The 23,178-nt window shown below is 45.3% G+C and overlaps 1 protein-coding gene across 2 annotated transcripts in view; it reads right to left on the reverse strand.

The window, feature by feature from the left end:
• Positions 1-5,291: 5,291 nt before the first annotated feature.
• Positions 5,292-23,178, reverse strand: part of LOC104641730 (repulsive guidance molecule B-like) — a 62,324-nt gene continuing 44,437 nt past the window's right edge. For both annotated transcript variants that reach the window (XM_075739041.1, XM_075739042.1), the window contains exon 3: positions 5,292-8,411. In XM_075739041.1, coding sequence (XP_075595156.1) covers positions 7,743-8,411 — 669 coding nt within the window. In that variant the 3' untranslated portion in view covers positions 5,292-7,742. The remainder of the gene's footprint in view (positions 8,412-23,178) is intronic.

Below are 23,178 nucleotides of genomic sequence, written 5' to 3' on the forward strand. Positions count from 1 at the left end.
CAGAGAACAAAGGCGTTCAGTACAGAGGAGCGGTGGTCTGTTTAGTTTTACCAAAGTAACGTCAAGCTGTGAAGGCTCCCCCTCACCCCAGGCATCACTTAGTTGATTAAGGAGCAGACCCGTCAGGCGCTGCATCTTGTTAAGATGAACAAATTGCTCATCTCCTGCCCCTGTTCAGGTCCAGTGCTTATCAATGCAAGATAAGCAAGTTGCTCAATCCCTGCTCTCGCCCAAGCTGGACTCCCCCAGGGCCCCTTCTGCTGGGTCATAATGGCCCTGTATTCGGCACCAACAAGCCTGGATAAGTCCGGCACCCCACACCATCCCTGGAGGTGTTCAAAAAACGTGTAGACGTGACACTTTGGGACATGGTTTAGTAGACATGGTGGTGCTGGGTCGACGGTTTTACTTGATGATCTTAGAGGTCTTTTCCAACCTTAAAGATTCTATGATTCTATGATTATTCCATGCTGCTTCGGGAGCTTGCGGCTGGTATATCTGGCATGGTCTGTGCTCGCTATCTGTGAGTTGAAAATGTCGATTTCAAGGAAGTTGCTGGGCACCAGTTGCTGAAGCCACTTCTAGTTCCATAATCGCTGCACTTTGCTCAGTGTCATCAAACTTCATCCTTCATTATTTTGGGTGATTCTTACAGTAATATCATTGATACAGTATATCGCAATTGTAGTAGTGATGACATACAATGGCAGGGTTATTTAGCAATTAACATCATACAATGTAATTTATTGGCTATTCTCACACAAAATCAAATCCCCTTGAGGTACACATCGGACTTCCCCATCCTTCCGCATCACCCACCAAGTGCACCCAGGTCCTTGAGCAAAAGCAATCCCAAGGATGGGTTTGCCTTTGCCAGACTGTCTTCCCCAACGTATTCTTCATGCGCACTACAGGGACGTTATCTCCTTCTACAGTACGTAAAAGGTTTTATTGGGCAGGGCTAGCTCGATTGGTAGACCCCCTCGTGCTAACTAACCAGGTGGCCTTTGCTAAATGTGTATCCCAGTGTTTGAGGGTCCCATCACCCATTGCTCTCAGTGTAGTCTTTAGCAGTCCATTGTATCGTTCGATTTTCCCAGAGGCTGGTGTGTGATAGGGGATGTGATACACCCACTCAATGCCATGCTCTTTGGCCCAGGTGTCTATGAGGTTGTTTCAGAAATGAGTCCCATTGTCTGATTCAATTCTTTCTGGTGTGCCATGTTGCCATAGGACTTGCTTTTCAAGGCCCAGGATAGTGTTGCAGGCGGTGGCATGGGTCATGCGGTATGTTTCCAGCCATCTGGTGTTTGCTTACACCGTTGTAAGTACGTAGTGCTTGCCTTGGCGGGTTTGTGGGAGTGTGATGTAATCAATCTGCCAGGCCTCCCCATATTTATATATAACCATCATTGTCCATACCAGAGAGGCTTTAACCACTTGGCTTGCTTGCAGCGCATGTTTCACATTCATGGATAATCTGCGAAATAGCGTCCATGGTCAAGTCCACTCCTCAATCACAAGCCCATCTATATGTTGCATCTCTTCCTTGATGGCCTGAGGTGTCATGGGCCCAACGAGCTATAAATAAGTCACCCTTATGTTGCCAGTCCAGATCTACCTGAGCCACTTCAATCTTGGCAGCCTGATCCACCAGCTGGTTGTATTGATGTTTCTCAGTGGCCTGACTCTTGGGTACATGGGCATCTACGTGACATACTTTCACAACCAGCTTCTCTAGCTGGGCAGCAATATCTTGCCACAGTGGGGCAGCCCTGATGGGTTTGCCTCTACATTGCTGGTTGTTCCGCTTCCATTGCTGTAACCACCCCCACAGGGCATTGGCCACCATCCATGAGTCAGTACAGAGATAGAGCACTGGCCACTTTTCTCTTTCAGCAATATCTAAAGCCTAGTTGGATGGCTTTCACCTCTGCAAACTAGCTCGATTTACCTTCTCCTTCAGCAGCTTCTGCGACTTGTCTTGTAGGACTCCATACAGCAGCCTTCCACCTTCGATGCTTTTCCACAATGCGACAGGACCCATCAGTGAAGAGGGCATATTGCTTCTCATGTTCTGGCAGTTTATTATACGGTGGGGCTTCTTCAGCACATGTCACTTCCTCTTCTGGTGACATTCCAAAACCTTTCCCTTCTGGCCAGTCTGTGATCACTTCCAGAATTCCTGGGTGATTGGGGCTTCCTATTCGAGCCCGCTGTGTGATCAGTGCCACCCACTTACTCCACATAGCATCGGTTGCATGGTGCGTAGAGGGGGCCCTCTCTTTGAACATCCAGCCCAGCACCGGCAGTTGGGGATGCTAACAGAAGCTGTGCTTCAGTGCCAATCACTTCTGAAGCAGCTCGAACCCCTTCATAGGCTGCCAATATCTCTTTTTCAGTTGGAGTGTAGCAGGCCTCAGATCCTCTGTATCCCCGACTCCAAAACCCCAGGGGTCAACCTCGAGTGACCCCTGGTGCTTTCTGCCAGAGAATCCAGGTAGGGCCATTCTCCCCGGCTGCGGCGTAGAGTACATTTTTTACATCTGGTCCTGCCCAGACTGGCCTACGGACTATTACATGAACAATTTCCTGTTTAATTTGTTCAAAGCCTTGTCGTTGCTCAGGGCCCCATTTGAAATCATTCTTCTTCTGGGTCACCTCGTAGAGAGGGTGTGTTGGGTTTGCATGGCAAGGTTTTGGTAGCTGGGGGGGCTCTACAGGGGTGGCTTTTGTGAGAAGCTGCTAGAAGCTTCCCCTGTGTCTGATAGAGCCAATGCCAGCTGGCTCCAAAACAGACCCGCCGCTGGCCAAGGCCCAGCCAATCAGCACTGTAGCCCGTGGGAGAGACTCACGTTGGAGAAGTTCGTGAAGGACTGTCTCCCATGAGAGGGACTCCACGCTGGAGCAGGGGAACGATGAGAGGAGTCCATCCCCTGAGAAGGAAGAAGTGGCAGAGACAACGTGTGATGAACTGACCGTAACCCCCATTCCCCGTCCCCCTGTGCCACTGAGGGGGGGCAGAGGTTGAAGCCGGGAGTGAAGTTGAGCCCGGGAAGATGGGAGGGGTGGGGGGAGGTGTTTTAAGATTTGATTTTATTTCTCATTCCTCTACTCTGTTTTGCTTAGTAATAAATTAGATGAATTTCCTCTCTAAGTTCAGTCTGTTTTGCTCGTGACGATAATTAGTGAGTGATCTCTCCCTGTCCTTATCTCGACCCATAAGCTTGTTGTTATACTTTTTCTCCCCTGTCTAGAGAAGGAGGGGAGTGATAGAGCAGCTCTGGTGGACACCTGGCCCCCAGCCAGGGTCAACCCACTGCAGAGGGCTTACAATCAGACTGTAGTTTGGGATATGCATCCTCCAAAAACCCACAACTCCTAAGAAAGCTTGTGGTTCCTTTTTGCTCGTCAGTGCAGACATAGCTGTTATTTTGTTGATCACATCCATTGGGATCTGACGACGCCCATCTTGCCATCTTATTCCTAAAAACTGGATCTCCTGTGCAGGTCCCTTGACCTTACTTCATTTTATGGCAAAACCAGCTTTCAGCAGGATTTGGATTGTTTTCTTCCTTTTCTCAGAAACTTCTTCTGCTGTGTTGCCTCATATGATGATGTTGTCAATGTATTGCAGGTGTTCTGGAGCTTCACCCTGTTCCACTACCACCAATGGGATCGAGAAAAATGCATTTGTGATATCAGTTGTGGCATAGCACTTGCCTGCCTTTGACTCCAGTTTGTATTGAAGTTCTAGCATGTCTGGCATGGCAGCACTCATCAGTGGTGTGATTTCATTCAGGCCACGATAGTCTACTGCCAGTCTCCACTCTCCATTGGACTTCTGCACTGGCCATATGAGACTGTTAAAGGGTGAATGAGTTCTGCTGATCATTCCTTGGCTCTCCAGTTGACAAATCAGCTTATGGATGTGGATCAGGGAGTGTCGGTTGGTGCGATATTGCTGTCGGTGCACCGTTGTGGTAGCAATTGGCACCTGTTGTTCTTCGACCCTCAGCAACCCCACAACAGATGGGTTCTCTGAGAGACCAGACAAGGTAGACTACTATTCAATTTCCTCCGTCTCCAAGGCAGCTATGCCAAAAGCCCACCAGTGCCCTTCTGGGTCCTTGAAATACCCTCTCCAGAAATATTCTATGCCAAGGATGCACGGAGCTTCTGGACCAGTCACAATGGGGTGCTTTTGCCTCTCATTCCCAGTTAGACTCACTTCGGCCTCCAATACAGTTCGCTGTTGGGATCTCCCTGTCCCTCCAGAAATACAGATGGGTTCTGCCCCTTTATAACTTGATGGCATTAGGGTACGCTGTGCACCGGTGTCCACTAGAGCCTTATACCTCTGTGGATCTGATGTGCTAGGCCATCGAATCCACACGGTCCAGTAAACCCGGTTGTCCCTTTCCTCCACCTGGCTGGAGGCAGGGCCCCCCTAATCCTGCTCATTGTATTCGTTACTTGCTTCTTGCAAAAATGACTTAGAAGTCTCTTCAAGAGGATCATAAGTACGATCAGGCCTTCCACTTGGTCTGGGGGACTGCCCGCTGGAAACTGGAGCAGCATTTTTCCTGTAAGAATCCCCTTTTGTGATTGTTTTTCCTTGCAACTCACGTACTCGTCCCCGTAGGGTTGAGGTAGGTTTTCCGTTCCACTTCCTCATGTCCTCTCTGTGGTCACACAGGTAAAACCACAGCATGCCTTGTGGTGTGTACCGTCTATATCCTCTCTCTTGAGTGGAGTAATGCTTACTCCTAATAGCTGACATACTGGTCTGTATAGATGGGAATAGGATCTATCCTCTTTGAGTTGCTGGACCAGATTCTTGACAGCCAAGACGAAGGAGGAAGAGGGATTTTCTTCGTATTGCTGGAGTCAGCCAGCCACTTCATCCACCATTGGCCCCTCTTCGTCTTCCCAGTCCATTACTGCTAATGAATTTGCATGCGACGTGCTGGTTTCAGCAGGGATAAGAGTTAATTTTCTTCCTAGCAGCTGTTATATTGCTATTTTTTGGATTTAGGATGAGAATAATGTTGGTCAGGTTGCCTGGAAGGCGAGGTTAAACTAATATAATGAATCCTTATAGCCAATTTGTTTTAACATGCTCTGGTCAGATCTGTTGTTATCTCAACCTTTCATGCCCCACCTTGGGTGCCAAAAGGACTGTTGTGGTTTAACCCAGCAGGCAGCTAAACGACCACACAGTTGTTCCCTCACTACCTGCCCCACACAGTGGAATGGGGGAGAGAATCGAAAAGAAACGAAGGTAAAACTTGTGAGTTGCGATAAAGACAGTTTAATAGGACAGAAAAGGAAGATGACAATAATAATAACAACAGTAATAATAGAATATACAAAATAATTGATGCATAGCACAATTGCTCACCACCGAAAGCCGATGCTCAGCTAGTTCCCGAACCACTTCATCTCCCAGCCAAACTCATTACATACTGAGTATGATGTCATATGGTATGGAATATCCTTTCGGCTGGTCTGGGTCAGCTGTCCTGGCTGTGTCCCCTCCCAGCTTCTTGGGCACCCCCTGCCTTCTCATTGGCAGGGCAGTATGAGAAGCTGAAAATCCTTGACTGCTTGGCAACAACTAAAAACATCAGTGTATTATCAACATTATTTTCATACTAAATCAAAACATAGTGCTATACCAGCTGCTAGGAAGAAAATTAACTCTATCCCTGCTGAAACCAAGACAAGCTCTAACAAAAGCCTAGGAAAAACAACATTCTAAGTTGTGTTTATTAGGTCTATCTTTCTAGATATACATCTGATATAACTTGTTTTAAGCTTTGGCACTTTCAATTTATGCTCATGCTAAGTGATTAGAGCCTTGCAGTTGAAATATTAAAACTCCCATGCATGCTGAGCAGATCATCTTGTTATACAAAGTTCTGTAATCTTATGGACTCTTCCTTACCATTTATTCTTTCAGTCCCTCCATTTCCTCTTCAGTTTTACAGCAATTTTCTCTCCAAAGCTTCTTCTGGTTTGAGAGTTATCCAGTAACTCTAAAAGAGGATTTTCATAACATTTCTCAAGACAGACACAGCAACATCAGACCACTGTGCCTAAGCTCTTCTAAATATCTCTGTAAATACTGCAAAGGAAGAGCATATAAGCAGGATTCCGAGGGAATGCTTCCTGCTGTTGGTTTCAATAAACTGGCCTGGTTTGCAACTGCTGATCATAGATTTTACTACACGGCTAATTTAGAAGAGGAAAATAAGTATCTACAAGGAAGTAGAATTATTGTATTCAGCACATTCCTATGCAGCAAATGATGACTAAAAAATAAATATGGGGTATGGGGCTTTGGGTTATAGATTGCCTGCCCAGTGCACAACCCACATCCCCAATTTCTCTGCATCCCACCAGGGGTCACTTATACCACATTACAGATGTTCCTCAGCAGGGTAGGCAACTTTATTCTTCTATCAGAATAATTTAAGAGTATTTACACACTGCACAGTCACTCTTGTATACAATCATATACTTACTAGTATATTTATGAGACACGTGTAAAAGGTTTAGCAAGAACTGACACATTGTGGGGTTTCTATGCATGAAAATAAAATCTGCAGCTAAGACAGCCATTCCTAGTGTCTGTGAAAATCAGTGTTCCCTCTAAGCTCATTCTCCTCTGAGACCATTCATAAGCTTCAAAATATCCACATTTGGCATTAACTTCAATTAATTAACCAAGCTCTCTTAGCTATGTTAGACTTCAAGAACGAACACGTGCAAATAACATTTTCTCAAGAAATCCCACAGCAGAAACAAGAAAATGAAAACTTTTTAGAGGAAGTACTACATTTCTGAAATATTACTTATTTGAAGGGCTCACGGTTCAACACTAGTATACATATACAGACACACACACTCATGAAATCCATGGACAAAGTTAACTAATAAACGACACCTATTAAGTATGAGCATTAGTGCAGCAATGCTAGGCTTTATCCACTAGCTTTCAGCCATGAGCTCTTTAAATTCAGTGCACCAATGAGGAAGTTCAGCCACACACAAAAAACTCCAATGCATTATGAGAGATGGTGTAAGTACTTTTCTTCTTCCGAAGCTCATGCTATGGAATTAGAATGTCAGAATTATAAAACAAGTTCTGTGATTCATGTCTCTGCAGCATAAATGCTATGTTTAGGAGATGCAGAATTATCCAAGATGGTTTTCTGTGCTAATGGGTAGTGCTTCATACTCTCTCTCCAAAGGGAGGAACATTTGTTTAAGGGACAGAACAAGATCCCATTCTTAATGGATTTAACTAGAGAACCCAACAAATTACCAATGTCATTACAGAAGAGAGGTGCTGACCTCTGCAGTAATAGAAAGGATAGAAAAATAAACAAGTTAATATATTAACAAAATTTTGTGAAGTCAAGCAGGAGCACTGGGTATATGCACATATGTATAATGCATAATTACTCAGATAAATGCATAAATATTGAAATACATAAAAATAAAGTTCTTTCTATTCGGGGACATTATAAAACATTTCACCAACTGCAAAACAAATAGATACAAAGAATACTACATCCAACGTACATGAAAACAGTAACACAATATATACAGTCTGGTGGGTAGCCCAAGACAAAGCATCCCTTCATATACATGGTATATACGTATATACTCCTCTTTACTCAATATATTATGACAATATATATTTAAAAACTTTGTTATAGACAAACCCCTCCCTACAAAAATGCAGCAAGGATCAAGCACACAAGACCAGGACTAACAAAGAATTTGCTACCCTTGCCCACACCACCACCACTTTCATTGCTGGGAAAGATATGCCAGTGCTCTTTTCTGGGGTGCAATGCCTCCACATCCTTCAAGGCACTGTGAGCAGCAGCTGTGAAGTTAACATCACCAGTTGTGAGTAGGTCAAACACACATGAGTAAAAATAGATGTCCTTCACCAGTATCTTCTCATGGCATTTGGTGGTGGCAGTTTCTAGTGTGTACACTGACCAGGGATGAGTAGCACCTGACTGGGGGAGTAATTGCCCCATGACAGACAATGGCAAGTGGCCACTATCATCAATACATTCACTTGAAGGGCAACCATTCACACATAGCTGCAGATCCTGACTCTCCTCGTAGGCCATAGCAAACTCTTGAGGCATGCGAATGGCCATCGTTAAGTAGTGTCCAAGTTGGCGTATATACACTGTGGTTCCGATGTACCTGGCATGCATTTCGACATATTTGCCACCAACTTTTTCCACAATTCGCAAGCTCTTGGTGTTTCTATCGCTTCCGCTTGTGCCATCCACAAAAGCTGCAGGTAAGTCATCAGTCACTGCTTGATATACTTTCTGATCTGTACAGTCTCGGTATGATTTAAAAATAATAGTTATCTGGGGGTGAGGAAGAGGAAAAAAAAAAAATCTCTTACTGGAAGAGTTACCAGGATTATCTGTGTTAGAGTACTAACTCTACACTGATACGTTTAGTCACAACCATCAATACAACAACCAGTAAGACGAGAGATGCATTACCAGAACAACTAGTCAAATTACTGGTTACAGCTCCTGGATCCATTTGTCCTAGGAATTGGGAGATTTGACACTTCCAATCCACTGCTACTAAAGAATGTGCCCATGAAGAAACAAAACTAGACTGAAAAATACCCCAAAACATGCCTTTTGAAGGGTGACTTCCAACATAGAAAGCAGAAACATAAACCAATTACTTGTTCTTTTAAGATTACAACTGGCCTTTAAAACCTTTATACTTATTGAATAAACAATGATAGAAACAGTAGGTCCCTCAGATCTTCTGGAAATGACCCGGACAATGCACAGTTACCCACAGATCCAGATGAAGTCCACTGCACACGACCCACGTGGCGGAAGCTTGTACGGAGCTGTCATGGTTTAACCTGGCTGGTAGCTAAAGCAACCCCGCCTTCCAGGCAACCTAACCAACATTATTCTCATCCTAAATCCAAAAAATAGCAATATAACAGCTGCTAGGAAGAAAATTAACTCTTATCCCTGCTGAAACCAGCACGTCGCATGCAAATTCATTAGCAGTAATGGACTGGGAAGACGAAGAGGGGCCAATGGTGGATGAAGTGGCTGGCTGACTCCAGCAATACGAAGAAAATCCCTCTTCCTCCTTCGTCTTGGCTGTCAAGAATCTGGTCCAGCAACTCAAAGAGGATAGATCCTATTCCCATCTATACAGACCAGTATGTCAGCTATTAGGAGTAAGCATTACTCCACTCAAGAGAGAGGATATAGACGGTACACACCACAAGGCATGCTGTGGTTTTACCTGTGTGACCACAGAGAGGACATGAGGAAGTGGAACGGAAAACCTACCTCAACCCTACGGGGACGAGTACGTGAGTTGCAAGGAAAAACAATCACAAAAGGGGATTCTTACAGGAAAAATGCTGCTCCAGTTTCCAGCGGGCAGTCCCCCAGACCAAGTGGAAGGCCTGATCGTACTTATGATCCTCTTGAAGAGACTTCTAAGTCATTTTTGCAAGAAGCAAGTAACGAATACAATGAGCAGGATTAGGGGGGCCCTGCCTCCAGCCAGGTGGAGGAAAGGGACAACCGGGTTTACTGGACCGTGTGGATTCGATGGCCTAGCACATCAGATCCACAGAGGTATAAGGCTCTAGTGGACACCGGTGCACAGCGTACCCTAATGCCATCAAGTTATAAAGGGGCAGAACCCATCTGTATTTCTGGAGGGACAGGGAGATCCCAACAGCGAACTGTATTGGAGGCCGAAGTGAGTCTAACTGGGAATGAGAGGCAAAAGCACCCCATTGTGACTGGTCCAGAAGCTCCGTGCATCCTTGGCATAGAATATTTCTGGAGAGGGTATTTCAAGGACCCAGAAGGGCACTGGTGGGCTTTTGGCATAGCTGCCTTGGAGACGGAGGAAATTGAATAGTAGTCTACCTTGTCTGGTCTCTCAGAGAACCCATCTGTTGTGGGGTTGCTGAGGGTCGAAGAACAACAGGTGCCAATTGCTACCACAACGGTGCACCGACAGCAATATCGCACCAACCGACACTCCCTGATCCACATCCATAAGCTGATTTGTCAACTGGAGAGCCAAGGAATGATCAGCAGAACTCATTCACCCTTTAACAGTCTCATATGGCCAGTGCAGAAGTCCAATGGAGAGTGGAGACTGGCAGTAGACTATCGTGGCCTGAATGAAATCACACCACTGATGAGTGCTGCCATGCCAGACATGCTAGAACTTCAATACAAACTGGAGTCAAAGGCAGGCAAGTGCTATGCCACAACTGATATCACAAATGCATTTTTCTCGATCCCATTGGTGGTAGTGGAACAGGGTGAAGCTCCAGAACACCTGCAATACATTGACAACATCATCATATGAGGCAACACAGCAGAAGAAGTTTCTGAGAAAAGGAAGAAAACAATCCAAATCCTGCTGAAAGCTGGTTTTGCCATAAAATGAAGTAAGGTCAAGGGACCTGCACAGGAGATCCAGTTTTTAGGAATAAGATGGCAAGATGGGCGTCGTCAGATCCCAATGGATGTGATCAACAAAATAACAGCTATGTCTGCACTGACGAGCAAAAAGGAACCACAAGCTTTCTTAGGAGTTGTGGGTTTTTGGAGGATGCATATCCCAAACTACAGTCTGATTGTAAGCCCTCTGCAGTGGGTTGACCCTGGCTGGGGGCCAGGTGTCCACCAGAGCTGCTCTATCACTCCCCTCCTTCTCTAGACAGGGGAGAAAAAGTATAACAACAAGCTTATGGGTCGAGATAAGGACAGGGAGAGATCACTCACTAATTATCGTCACGAGCAAAACAGACTGAACTTAGAGAGGAAATTCATCTAATTTATTACTAAGCAAAACAGAGTAGAGGAATGAGAAATAAAATCAAATCTTAAAACACCTCCCCCCACCCCTCCCATCTTCCCGGGCTCAACTTCACTCCCGGCTTCAACCTCTGCCCCCCCTCAGTGGCACAGGGGGACGGGGAATGGGGGTTACGGTCAGTTCATCACACGTTGTCTCTGCCACTTCTTCCTTCTCAGGGGATGGACTCCTCTCATCGTTCCCCTGCTCCAGCGTGGAGTCCCTCTCATGGGAGACAGTCCTTCACGAACTTCTCCAACGTGAGTCTCTCCCACGGGCTACAGTGCTGATTGGCTGGGCCTTGGCCAGCGGCGGGTCTGTTTTGGAGCCAGCTGGCATTGGCTCTATCAGACACAGGGGAAGCTTCTAGCAGCTTCTCACAAAAGCCACCCCTGTAGAGCCCCCCCAGCTACCAAAACCTTGCCATGCAAACCCAACACACCCTCTCTACGAGGTGACCCAGAAGAAGAATGATTTCAAATGGGGCCCTGAGCAACGACAAGGCTTTGAACAAATTAAACAGGAAATTGTTCATGTAATAGTCCGTAGGCCAGTCTGGGCAGGACCAGATGTAAAAAATGTACTCTACGCCGCAGCCGGGGAGAATGGCCCTACCTGGATTCTCTGGCAGAAAGCACCAGGGGTCACTCGAGGTTGACCCCTGGGGTTTTGGAGTCGGGGATACAGAGGATCTGAGGCCTGCTACACTCCAACTGAAAAAGAGATATTGGCAGCCTATGAAGGGGTTCGAGCTGCTTCAGAAGTGATTGGCACTGAAGCACAGCTTCTGTTAGCATCCCCAACTGCCGGTGCTGGGCTGGATGTTCAAAGAGAGGGCCCCCTCTACGCACCATGCAACCGATGCTATGTGGAGTAAGTGGGTGGCACTGATCACACAGCGGGCTCGAATAGGAAGCCCCAATCACCCAGGAATTCTGGAAGTGATCACAGACTGGCCAGAAGGGAAAGGTTTTGGAATGTCACCAGAAGAGGAAGTGACATGTGCTGAAGAAGCCCCACCGTATAATAAACTGCCAGAACATGAGAAGCAATATGCCCTCTTCACTGATGGGTCCTGTCGCATTGTGGAAAAGCATCGAAGGTGGAAGGCTGCTGTATGGAGTCCTACAAGACAAGTCGCAGAAGCTGCTGAAGGAGAAGGTAAATCGAGCTAGTTTGCAGAGGTGAAAGCCATCCAACTAGGCTTTAGATATTGCTGAAAGAGAAAAGTGGCCAGTGCTCTATCTCTGTACTGACTCATGGATGGTGGCCAATGCCCTGTGGGGGTGGTTACAGCAATGGAAGCGGAACAACCAGCAATGTAGAGGCAAACCCATCAGGGCTGCCCCACTGTGGCAAGATATTGCTGCCCAGCTAGAGAAGCTGGTTGTGAAAGTATGTCACGTAGATGCCCATGTACCCAAGAGTCAGGCCACTGAGAAACATCAATACAACCAGCTGGTGGATCAGGCTGCCAAGATTGAAGTGGCTCAGGTAGATCTGGACTGGCAACATAAGGGTGACTTATTTATAGCTCGTTGGGCCCATGACACCTCAGGCCATCAAGGAAGAGATGCAACATATAGATGGGCTTGTGATTGAGGAGTGGACTTGACCATGGACGCTATTTCGCAGATTATCCATGAATGTGAAACATGCGCTGCAAGCAAGCCAAGTGGTTAAAGCCTCTCTGGTATGGACAATGATGGTTATATATAAATATGGGGAGGCCTGGCAGATTGATTACATCACACTCCCACAAACCCGCCAAGGCAAGCACTACGTACTTACAACGGTGTAAGCAAACACCAGATGGCTGGAAACATACCGCATGACCCATGCCACCGCCTGCAACACTATCCTGGGCCTTGAAAAGCAAGTCCTATGGCAACATGGCACACCAGAAAGAATTGAATCAGACAATGGGACTCATTTCTGAAACAACCTCATAGACACCTGGGCCAAAGAGCATGGCATTGAGTGGGTGTATCACATCCCCTATCACACACCAGCCTCTGGGAAAATCGAACGATACAATGGACTGCTAAAGACTACACTGAGAGCAATGGGTGATGGGACCCTCAAACACTGGGATACACATTTAGCAAAGGCCACCTGGTTAGTTAGCACGAGGGGGTCTACCAATCGAGCTAGCCCTGCCCAATAAAACCTTTTACGTACTGTAGAAGGAGATAACGTCCCTGTAGTGCGCATGAAGAATACGTTGGGGAAGACAGTCTGGCAAAGGCAAACCCATCCTTGGGATTGCTTTTGCTCAAGGACCTGGGTGCACTTGGTGGGTGATGCGGAAGGATGGGGAAGTCCGATGTGTACCTCAAGGGGATTTGATTTTGTGTGAGAATAGCCAATAAATTACATTGTATGATGTTAATTGCTAAATAACCCTGCCATTGTATGTCATCACTACTACAATTGCGATATACTGTATCAATGATATTACTGTAAGAATCACCCAAAATAATGAAGGATGAAGTTTGATGACACTGAGCAAAGTGCAGCGATTATGGAACTAGAAGTGGCTTCAGCAACTGGTGCCCAGCAACTTCCTTGAAATCGACATTTTCAACTCACAGATAGCGAGCACAGACCATGCCAGATATACCAGCCGCAAGCTCCCGAAGCAGCATGGAATAATCATAGAATCATAGAATCTTTAAGGTTGGAAAAGACCTCTAAGATCATCAAGTCCAACCGTCGACCCAGCACCACCATGTCTACTAAACCATGTCCCAAAGTGTCACGTCTACACGTTTTTTGAACACCTCCAGGGATGGTGACTCCACCACCTCTCTGGGCAGCCTGTTCCAATGCCTGACCACTCTTTCGGTGAAGAAATTTCTCCTAATATCCAATCTAAACCAGAGTGTGGATCTGCTTGAGGGTAGGAAAGCTCTGCAGAGGGATCTGGACAGGCTGCATCGATGGGCCGAGGCCAACTATATGAGTTTCAACAAGGCTAAGTGTTGAGTCCTGCACTTCGGTCACAACAACCCCATGCAATGCTACAGGCTTGGGCATGAGTGGCTGGAAAGCTGCCTGGTGGAAAAGGACCTGGGGGTGCTGGTTGACAGCCGGCTGAACATGAGCCAGCAGTGTGCCCAGGTGGCCAAGAAGGCCAACAGCATCCTGGCTTGTATCAGGAATAGTGTGGCCAGCAGGACTAGGGAAGGGATTGTGCCCCTGTACTTGGCTCTAGTGAGGCTGCACCTCGCGTACTGTGTTCACTTTTGGGCCCCTTAGTACAAGAAGGACATTGAGGTGCTGGAGCATGTCCAGAGAAGGGTAATGAAGCTGGTCAAGGGAGTGGAGCACAGGTCTTATGAGGAGCAGCTGAGGGAACTGGGGTGGTTTAGCCTGGAGAAGAGGAGGCTGAGGGGAGACCTTATTGCTCTCTACAACTATCTGAAAGGAGGTTGTAGCCAGGTGGGTGTTGGTCTCTTCTCCCAAGTAACTAGCGATAGGACAAGAGGAAACTGCCTCAAGTTGCACCAGGGGAGGTTTAGATTGGATATTAGGAGAAATTTCTTCACCGAAAGAGTGGTCAGGCATTGGAACAGGCTGCCCAGAGAGGTGGTGGAGTCACCATCCCTGGAGGTGTTCAAAAAACGTGTAGACGTGACACTTTGGGACATGGTTTAGTAGACATGGTGGTGCTGGGTCGACGGTTGGACTTGATGATCTTAGAGGTCTTTTCCAACCTTAAGATTCTATGATACAGATGGTTTTAATGAGATACAGAACTGGCTACTTGATATAACAGTTAAGTAAGGAACCTGACAGGACTAACAGGATGCAATAAGAGCAACAACCAAGCTCTTCTCTCCAGAATTCCTTTCTTTGAAAAAAAGGTGTCCTGGTTTCAGCTGGGATAGAGTTAATTTTCACAAGGAGCCAGGGCAGGTGACCCAAGCTGGCCAGGGGACTATTCCATACCATGTGATGTCATGCTCAGGATAAAAGGGGGCTAGTCAGGGAGGTGTGGTTTGGCTGGGCTCCGGGACTGTCTGATTGTGGGCTGAGTGTCCGCCTTCAGTTACTGTTGAAAGAACACCCTACCTGGAGGATTACTTACAAACGACCTAACAACAGATGCCAGATAAGACCACCAGATAAGAGTCAGGAAACACCTCTTGCAACACACTGTGACAAGATTGCTCGATGAGCCAACTCATGACCATATAGGGAAGAAAGACTCGGAAGTTCATGAAAAAGGACACCAAAAGCACCTCTTCAGCAAACCACTAGGGACCACCAGAGACTTAAAGCGCACACATAATTAAGATGCAAATATTATAATGAGTTCCGGGAAACATAATGAATATGTATGATTTGGGGCAATACAACCCTCACTGGTTGTAGTCGGCTGTATGCATGATAGGCGGAGCTATCCTCCGGGCATCCGCGCTGCAATAAAGAATGCCTGCTCTTTAATACTACATTGGTGTTAAGGAGTTTTATTCCCGATTCTGGTGACAGTTTTTGGCAACCCAGATGGGACACTGCTTCTGAACCTCGACGGATCTGCGGGATCGCAGGACCTCCAGCCGGCACCGGGGAATTCTTGGTGAGGACCTCCGATCCCCGGACCAAAGAGCTCTGAGCAAGACCCCTGGGAAAGGTAAAGGCATTCTTATTTGATCTGGATACTTGCTCTTACCACCATGGCGGGACAGGCCCGCACCAAGAGCACGGGTTAAGGTTGCCTGATTGTAAGGCGTGACGAAAATCTCACGGGGTTGGGCTATAAAGGTACCTAAGGGAAGGATTTGATCCCATCAGACGAAAGTCTGTAGGACATCCGGGTTTGGAATTTGGTATTTGGTTTGGACGTCCTGTTGTTATTTGATCCGGATATTTGCTCTTACCACCATGGCGGGACAGGCCCGCACCAATGTAACCGATGTGTTTAACTTTTTAACCATGGTGATGGGATCAAGATGAGATTATTAGCAGTAATAAGGAATGAGAAAAACATTTTAGGAATGAGAACCTGAGAGGTTGGTATGTACCATGGAACTGATAAACTGTATGGTTGGTACATGAGCCAAATAATATTTCATTTTCTGTCAAAATCATGTCCTTTGAGTGAACTTTGTTCATTATAATCTCATTATAATACCAAAACACACCTCCATGCTAAAAACTACCCACCTCCAAGGTACGACCACCCCTCACTGGGCATGCTCTCTGAATTTCTTTAAGTATATAGCTTTAAAAGCAAAGCGAGAAAGTTTTACACCAATCATAATGAAGTAACTATGTAACTATGTGATGTAATTGTGACCATGTGTGTATTGAGAATATAAATATGTGCGTGTTCATAGGCTAGGTATGCACGTTAGGTGGAACTATCCCCCGTGCATCCAGCGCTGCAATAAAGAATGCCTGCCTTTTAACACTACATTGGTGTTACGAGGTTTATTCCCGGATTTCGGTGACAGTTTCTGGCGACCCAGATGGGACCCTGCTTTTGAACCTCGACGGATCCGTGGGATCGCAGGATCTCCAGCCGGCACCGGGGAATTCTCGGGGAGAACCTCCGATCCCCGGACCGAAGAGCTCTGAGCAAGACCCCTGGGAGAGGTAAAGGCATTCTTATTTGATTTGAATATTGTTTTTTTGAATATTTGCTCTTACCATCGTGGCGGGACAGGCCCGCACCAAGAGCACAAGTTGAAGGCCTTATTCAAGGAGCCCCGTGGCTCACCGGGACAGGCCCGCATTGGGACAGGCCCACACCGGGACAGGCCCGCATTGGGACAGGCCCACACTAGGTTCAAGGAGCCCCGTGGCTCTCCGGGACAGGCCCACATTGGGACAGGCCCGCACCGGGACAGGCCCGCATTGGGACAGGCCCACATTAGGAGCACGGGAGGCCTGCTCGTAAGGCGCGGTGAAAGCTGCGCAGAGTTGGGCTGAGGAGACGTCTCAGGTAAAAGTCTCTGCTAGGCGAAAGCCTGTGGAGCAGGGCCCACTGGGGAGGGGAAGCCTCCAAGGTTGGGATTTCTGGTGGCAGCAGAAATCCCTGGGATTTCCGGTGGCAGGGGAAATCCCTGAGGGAGATCTAACATGGGTTGGAGTCCCTCTGACTAGTGCTTGTGATAGTGCACAATCACAACCACTGAGTCCTTGAGAGATGGGTACTTTTCCGAGTAAGAAATCAATCCCACGAAAAACACCACTGGGATGTATTTTGGAACATTGGAAAGATCTGGGAAACATTGATCCTTTGACTCGGAAACAGTTGACTGAATATTGTAATCACTGGTGGCCACTGTATATTTTAGAGAATGGGGAAAAGTGGCCGGAAAACGGGACGTTGCAGTATAACACAATTTTGCAACTAATGTTATTTTGTAAAGGGAAGGTAAATGAAATGAAATGGCATATGTGGATTTTGTTTTTCACACTGCGAAATCATCCGGAATGGCAAAGGCAATGTGAATTGGTTCCATCTAGTTCTGCAGTAATGGCATTAAAGGGGCAGGAACCCGATAAAGATTTGAAAACAGGTTGCTCATCTTGTGATAGTGGTAAACAATGTTTTAAATGTGAATTTGAAGATGATGATGTTGAATTATTGGTTGCACCTCGCAGGAGGTTAGGAAATGATCAAGGGGATCAAAATCTGGGGGTCAATAACGCTTCCGCCCCTCCTGTGGAAGAGGCGGCGGAAGGATTTAGCCCAATTGCTGGGAAAACAAGAGGAAGAGGGGGAGGAGACGGATTAACTCCCCTCCAGGCCCCTCTTCGACAGGCTGTTGGCAACGAGGGTCCGGTAATGGTGAAAGTCCCCTTCTCCATAACCGATTTAAGAACATGGAAAGAAACTGCAGGCACCTATCGGGATGACCCAGAAAGAGTTGCCAAAGTAATGGAAACAATAATTAGAACCCAAAATCCTGATTGGGAAGATTTGCAAGTAATATTGGATACATTATTGGAAGACACTGAAAAGAAAATGGTATTAAACACAGCCCGAAAACAAGTAGAAAGTGCCCATGCTAATGGAAATATACAAGGATCGGTGGACCAGAATTTTCCATCCACAAACCCTAAATGGGACCCTAATCAGCCGGGGCCCAGAAGAATGTTGACTAGGTACCAGAAGTGGATTTTGTTTGGCGTTAGACATGCAATGCCAAAAGCAATTAATTGGTCTAAATTATATGAAATAAGACAAGAATTAAATGAATCCCCTTCGGCCTTTATGGAAAGACTGAAGGTGACTGCTAGAAAATATACCAATCTGGACCCAGAGAAACCCGAGGAAGCTTTACAATTGGCCTCTATATTTATGGGACAATCAGCCCCAGACATAAGGAAAAAGCTTCAGAAATTGGAAGGGGCTGAGTCCAGAGACTTAGGTAAAATGCTTGAAGTAGCCTGGACTGTGTATAACAACAGAGAAAAAGAAAAAGAAGTCAGACAAATGCAAAGGGATGGAAAATTCTGGCAATCTTGACCGAGAATAATAAACATGTAAAGCAAAACTCAGCTATAAATCAGCAGAGGGTGTTGGTGCGACAGGGCGAAAAGAGAACTGGCCTTTCTTGAAACTGTTAAAATTTAAGCTGGAAAAACAGTGGGTAACACATCAATTTTTATATATGCCTGAATGTCCATTGCCTTTATTGGGGTGGGATTTATTAAGTAAATTAGAGGCACAAATTATTTTTAAAGATGGAGAAATTAGATTACTAATACCAGAATCAAAAGCTATAGAGGCGAGAGTGTTTATGTTACAGGATTCCCCCAAGGAGGAACAGATTCCAGAAGTAGTGGACAATGCAGTTATCCCCCTGGTATGGGCAAGTGGAGTTCCGGGACGATCCAAACTGGCAGAACCGGTAAAGGTGACTTTAAAACCTGGAGCCAAGCCGGTAAGACAAAAACAGTACCCTCTCAAATGGGAAGCCCGAAAGGGGCTAGAGGAATTAATCACAAAATTTTTAGAATATGGGCTGTTAGTAGAATGTGAATCAGAATATAATACCCCTATATTACCAGTAAGGAAATCAGGAGGCAGGGAATATCGAATAGTTCAGGATTTAAGGGCCATAAATCAGATAGTTCAAAATATACACCCAGTAGTGGCCAATCCATATACCTTGCTGACATCTCTGAGGGAGGAACATAAATGGTTTACTGTGCTGGATTTAAAGGATGCCTTCTTTTGCATACCTCTGGATACAAAAAGTCAAGGCATATTTGCCTTTGAATGGGAGAGTCCCACTACAGGAAGGAAAACGCAATTAGCATGGACTGTACTTCCACAAGGATTTAAAAATAGCCCCACAATATTTGGAAACCAATTGGCAAAGGAATTAGAAATGTGGAAGAAACAGAATCAAGGAGGAGGCATATTACTACAATATGTGGATGACATCCTGATAGCAGCAAAAAGTAAAGAAACATGTTTTGAAATGACTATCAGTTTATTGAATTTCCTGGGCCAAGGAGGATATAGAGTCTCCAGAAACAAGGCTCAGATAGGGAAAGAAGCAGTGATTTATTTGGGATTTGAGATATCACAAGGACAAAGACAATTGGGAAACGAAAGGAAAGAAGCCATTTGTCAGATTCCCGAACCTAACAGTCCAAAGGAACTGAGAGCCTTTTTGGGAATGATTGGATGGTGCCGACTCTGGATTTTAAATTATGGACTGTATGTGAAACCCCTATATGAAGCCCTGAAGGAATCTAAAGATCAATACCTGACTTGGACACCTGAATGCCATAAATCATTTAAAGAACTCAAAAAGGCATTAATGACGGCCCCTGCACTGGGTTTACCTGATCTAACCAAACCTTTTGAGCTGTTTGTACACGAAAGGCAACATCTGGCCCTTGGAGTGCTGGCGCAACGGCTGGGATCTTGGAAGTGACCGGTGGGGTACTTCTCCAAACAACTTGACAACGTGAGTAAAGGATGGCCGGGATGTTTGCGTGCCGTGGCAGCAACGGTGCTGCTGATTCAGGAAGCCCGAAAATTGACTATGGGCCAAAAGATAGTGGTATATGTACCGCATATGGTAATAACTGTCTTAGAACAAAAGGGGGGTCATTGGTTATCCCCTAGCAGAATGTTGAAATATCAGGTTGTCCTATTGGAACAAGATGATGTGGAATTAAAAACCACAGCAACTGTAAATCCAGCAATGTTCCTGTCAACAGAAAATCCTACTGAGAAATTGGAACATGACTGTCTGTTAACCATTGAACAAGTTTATTCCAGCAGACCGGACCTGAAGGACAAACCCTTGGAGAATCCTGATCTGGAACTGTTCACGGATGGAAGCAGTTTTGTGCAAGAAGGAAGGCGAATGGCCGGGTATGCTGTTGTTACCACCACCAAGATATTGGAGTCAGGGACACTACCTGCAAATACATCAGCGCAGAAAGCAGAATTGGTGGCGCTGAAGCAGGCCTTACGAATGGCTGAAGGGAAGAGAGTAAACATATGGACTGACTCCAAATATGCATTTGGTGTGATCCACGCCCATGGAGCCATATGGAAAGAAAGAGGGCTGTTATCAGCCCAAGGATCACCTATAAGACATAAAGAGGAAATTCTTCAGCTCCTACAAGATGTGCAAAAACCAAAGGAAGTGGCCGTAATGCATTGCAAAGCTCATCAATTTGGTCAGACGGCTGTCAATATAGGTAATCGGTTGGCGGATAAAGCTGCAAAAGAGGCTGCAGAACGAGGTATCCTTGCACTGGTACCAGTAAAACAGGTAAAAATTCCAAATGTAAAAGTAAGATATGGTAAATTAGACGAACAATTGACAGAGCATTTAAAGGCATCCCAAAATGCAGAAGGATGGTGGGTAACACCAGAAAATCAGGTAATAGTGACCCCACAAATTATGTTGAAACTTACAAAAGAGCAACATGAGCAGACGCATTGGGGTGTAGATGCTATGGTTACAAATTTGAAAACATTTGTAGTGTGCGTAGGAATGACAGGAATAATTAAGTCAATAATAGCTAAGTGCCCGATCTGTCTTAAAAATAATCCTTTAAACCAGAGGAAAGCACCTTTAGGAGTAACAAAGCAGGGTAATTCCCCAGGAGATTATTGGCAAATCGATTTTTCTGAATTACCCCGACAAAATGGGTATAGATATCTGCTGGTACTGATTGATACGTTTTCTGGATGGCCAGAGGCTTTTCCTTGCCGCACCAACAAAGCGAGAGAAGTGGTTAAAATATTGTTAAAAGAGATAATACCAAGGTTTGGGGTACCATTGGGCATGTCTTCTGATAGAGGACCACAGTTTGTAGCAGAAATAGTCCAGCAAGTAAGTAAAATTCTGGGGATAAAATGGGACTTACACACTCCCTGGAGACCGCAATCAAGCGGGAAGATTGAAAGAATGAATCAGACCTTGAAAAGATAAATGAGTAAAATTTGCCAAGAAACATCTTTGAAATGGCCACAGGCTTTGCCATTAGCTCTGTTAAGAATAAGAATCCAACCAAGGTCTAAAGATGGTGTAAGTCCATATGAAATATTATATGGCAAACCCTACCAAACTCCTTTAATCCCAGGGGACATGAGGGTAACAAGGGAAACAGATTTGAAAACATATCTGATTTCTTTAGGAAAGACCCTCGAAGCGCTCAGAAGATATATTGTGCTGACCAGACTGCTTGCTCTTGATACGCCTGTACATCCATACCAGCCGGGTGACTTTGTGTATATAAGAACATGGAGTTCTGAACCACTCCAAGAAAAGTGGAAGGGACCCTTCCAGGTACTGTTGACAACTTATACCGCAGTTAAGGTAGAAGGAGTGGAGCCGTGGATTCATTATACTCGAGTAAAGAAGGCACCGTCAGAGCAGTGGACATCTATGCAAAAAGGACCTTTGAAACTCAGACTGTGTAGAAAATTTGACAGGGAACTGGAAAGCTAAAAGAACTGGTTTTCAAAATGGAAAATTTATAAAGGGTTTGCATGTTATGTGTTGAACTATGAATATTATGAATTGTTTGATTGGGTTAAATCCAAGTAGGATGCAGAAAGATGGAAGGATCTCTTCATGAGAAAGCTTCTTCAATTACCATTACCGGAAATCTATTAGACCCTAGTTCTAATCTTACAACGAGACTCTGTCCCACCACAGAATGGAAATGTAACAAACAAGATTCTCTCATTACGTGTTGCCGCCAGCAGAATGTCGGTAATTACTCCTTAGACCCTAGCACCAATAATGTTGAAATCACCAAATTCTGTATTAAGGAACAAGGAGATTGTTGGCACAATTTTTACTTTGACTAAGCCAGTTTATGTGATATACAATTGGCGACCTAATCCATTGACAGGAGGATTACGAAGCCTTACATTCAAATTCAAGATAAATGTTGTAACTAAACCCCTAGTGATGCTTGTTGCAGTAGTCACGCATGCTGGCACAGATACCCTTTTTACGTTAACTAGTAAAAGTGAAGTCACCCCCTCTTTTATGGTACCACAAGGGAATGACATCACAATAAGATGCAGATTAATCACTGAATCTCGCATTGAACCTATAAACAGTTATGAAAATGGACCGCATGGCCCTATTTTGTGTAAAGATCAAAATTTAGACTGTTGGTTAAATTTGACTGCTGTACAATACTCCCGTAAAGTGATATGTGGTAAAAATAACACCAAATACTGGGGAGAACTTAAAATAGACGTTATAATACCTACTACCCAACCAATTGTTGCGCTTAACCCGAAAATCTTTGAAATTGGACCATATGTGATCAGAAATACAGGCTTGCAACAAATGTTGTTTAACCCGGCATGGTCTCTCAAACAGGTTGAATTGTCAATGCAAAACAATGTTTCAGATATTCAACCAGCTTATTCACCTTTCTTAAAAATCTCATATGAGGGGTGGACAACCTGGCTACAAAAACGAACTCTTACTACGAAAAGAACACAAAGAGACTTGACCGGTGTTTTGGGAACAGGATTGGGAGTTTTAAATAGCATTGATTCAGAAGTAATAATGAACAAATTGGTGGCCTCAATTAGTGATTTGGCTAGATTACAACAACCTTTACGATCTTCTTTACTGGCTTTAGGAACTAACCAGTGGCTGTTGTCAAGTGTATTACCCACATGGGAAAGAATAAATGTAAGGGACCACGAGTTAATTACGGACGCACTTGGGGTGATCCAAAATAACCTCTCTTTGGCTCTCAGTTGTATCCAGGCTCAATTATGGATGCAGTCGGTGG

The sequence above is a fragment of the Balearica regulorum genome, chromosome W (assembly GCF_011004875.1).
Source record: "Balearica regulorum gibbericeps isolate bBalReg1 chromosome W, bBalReg1.pri, whole genome shotgun sequence".
Taxonomy (NCBI): domain Eukaryota; kingdom Metazoa; phylum Chordata; class Aves; order Gruiformes; family Gruidae; genus Balearica; species Balearica regulorum.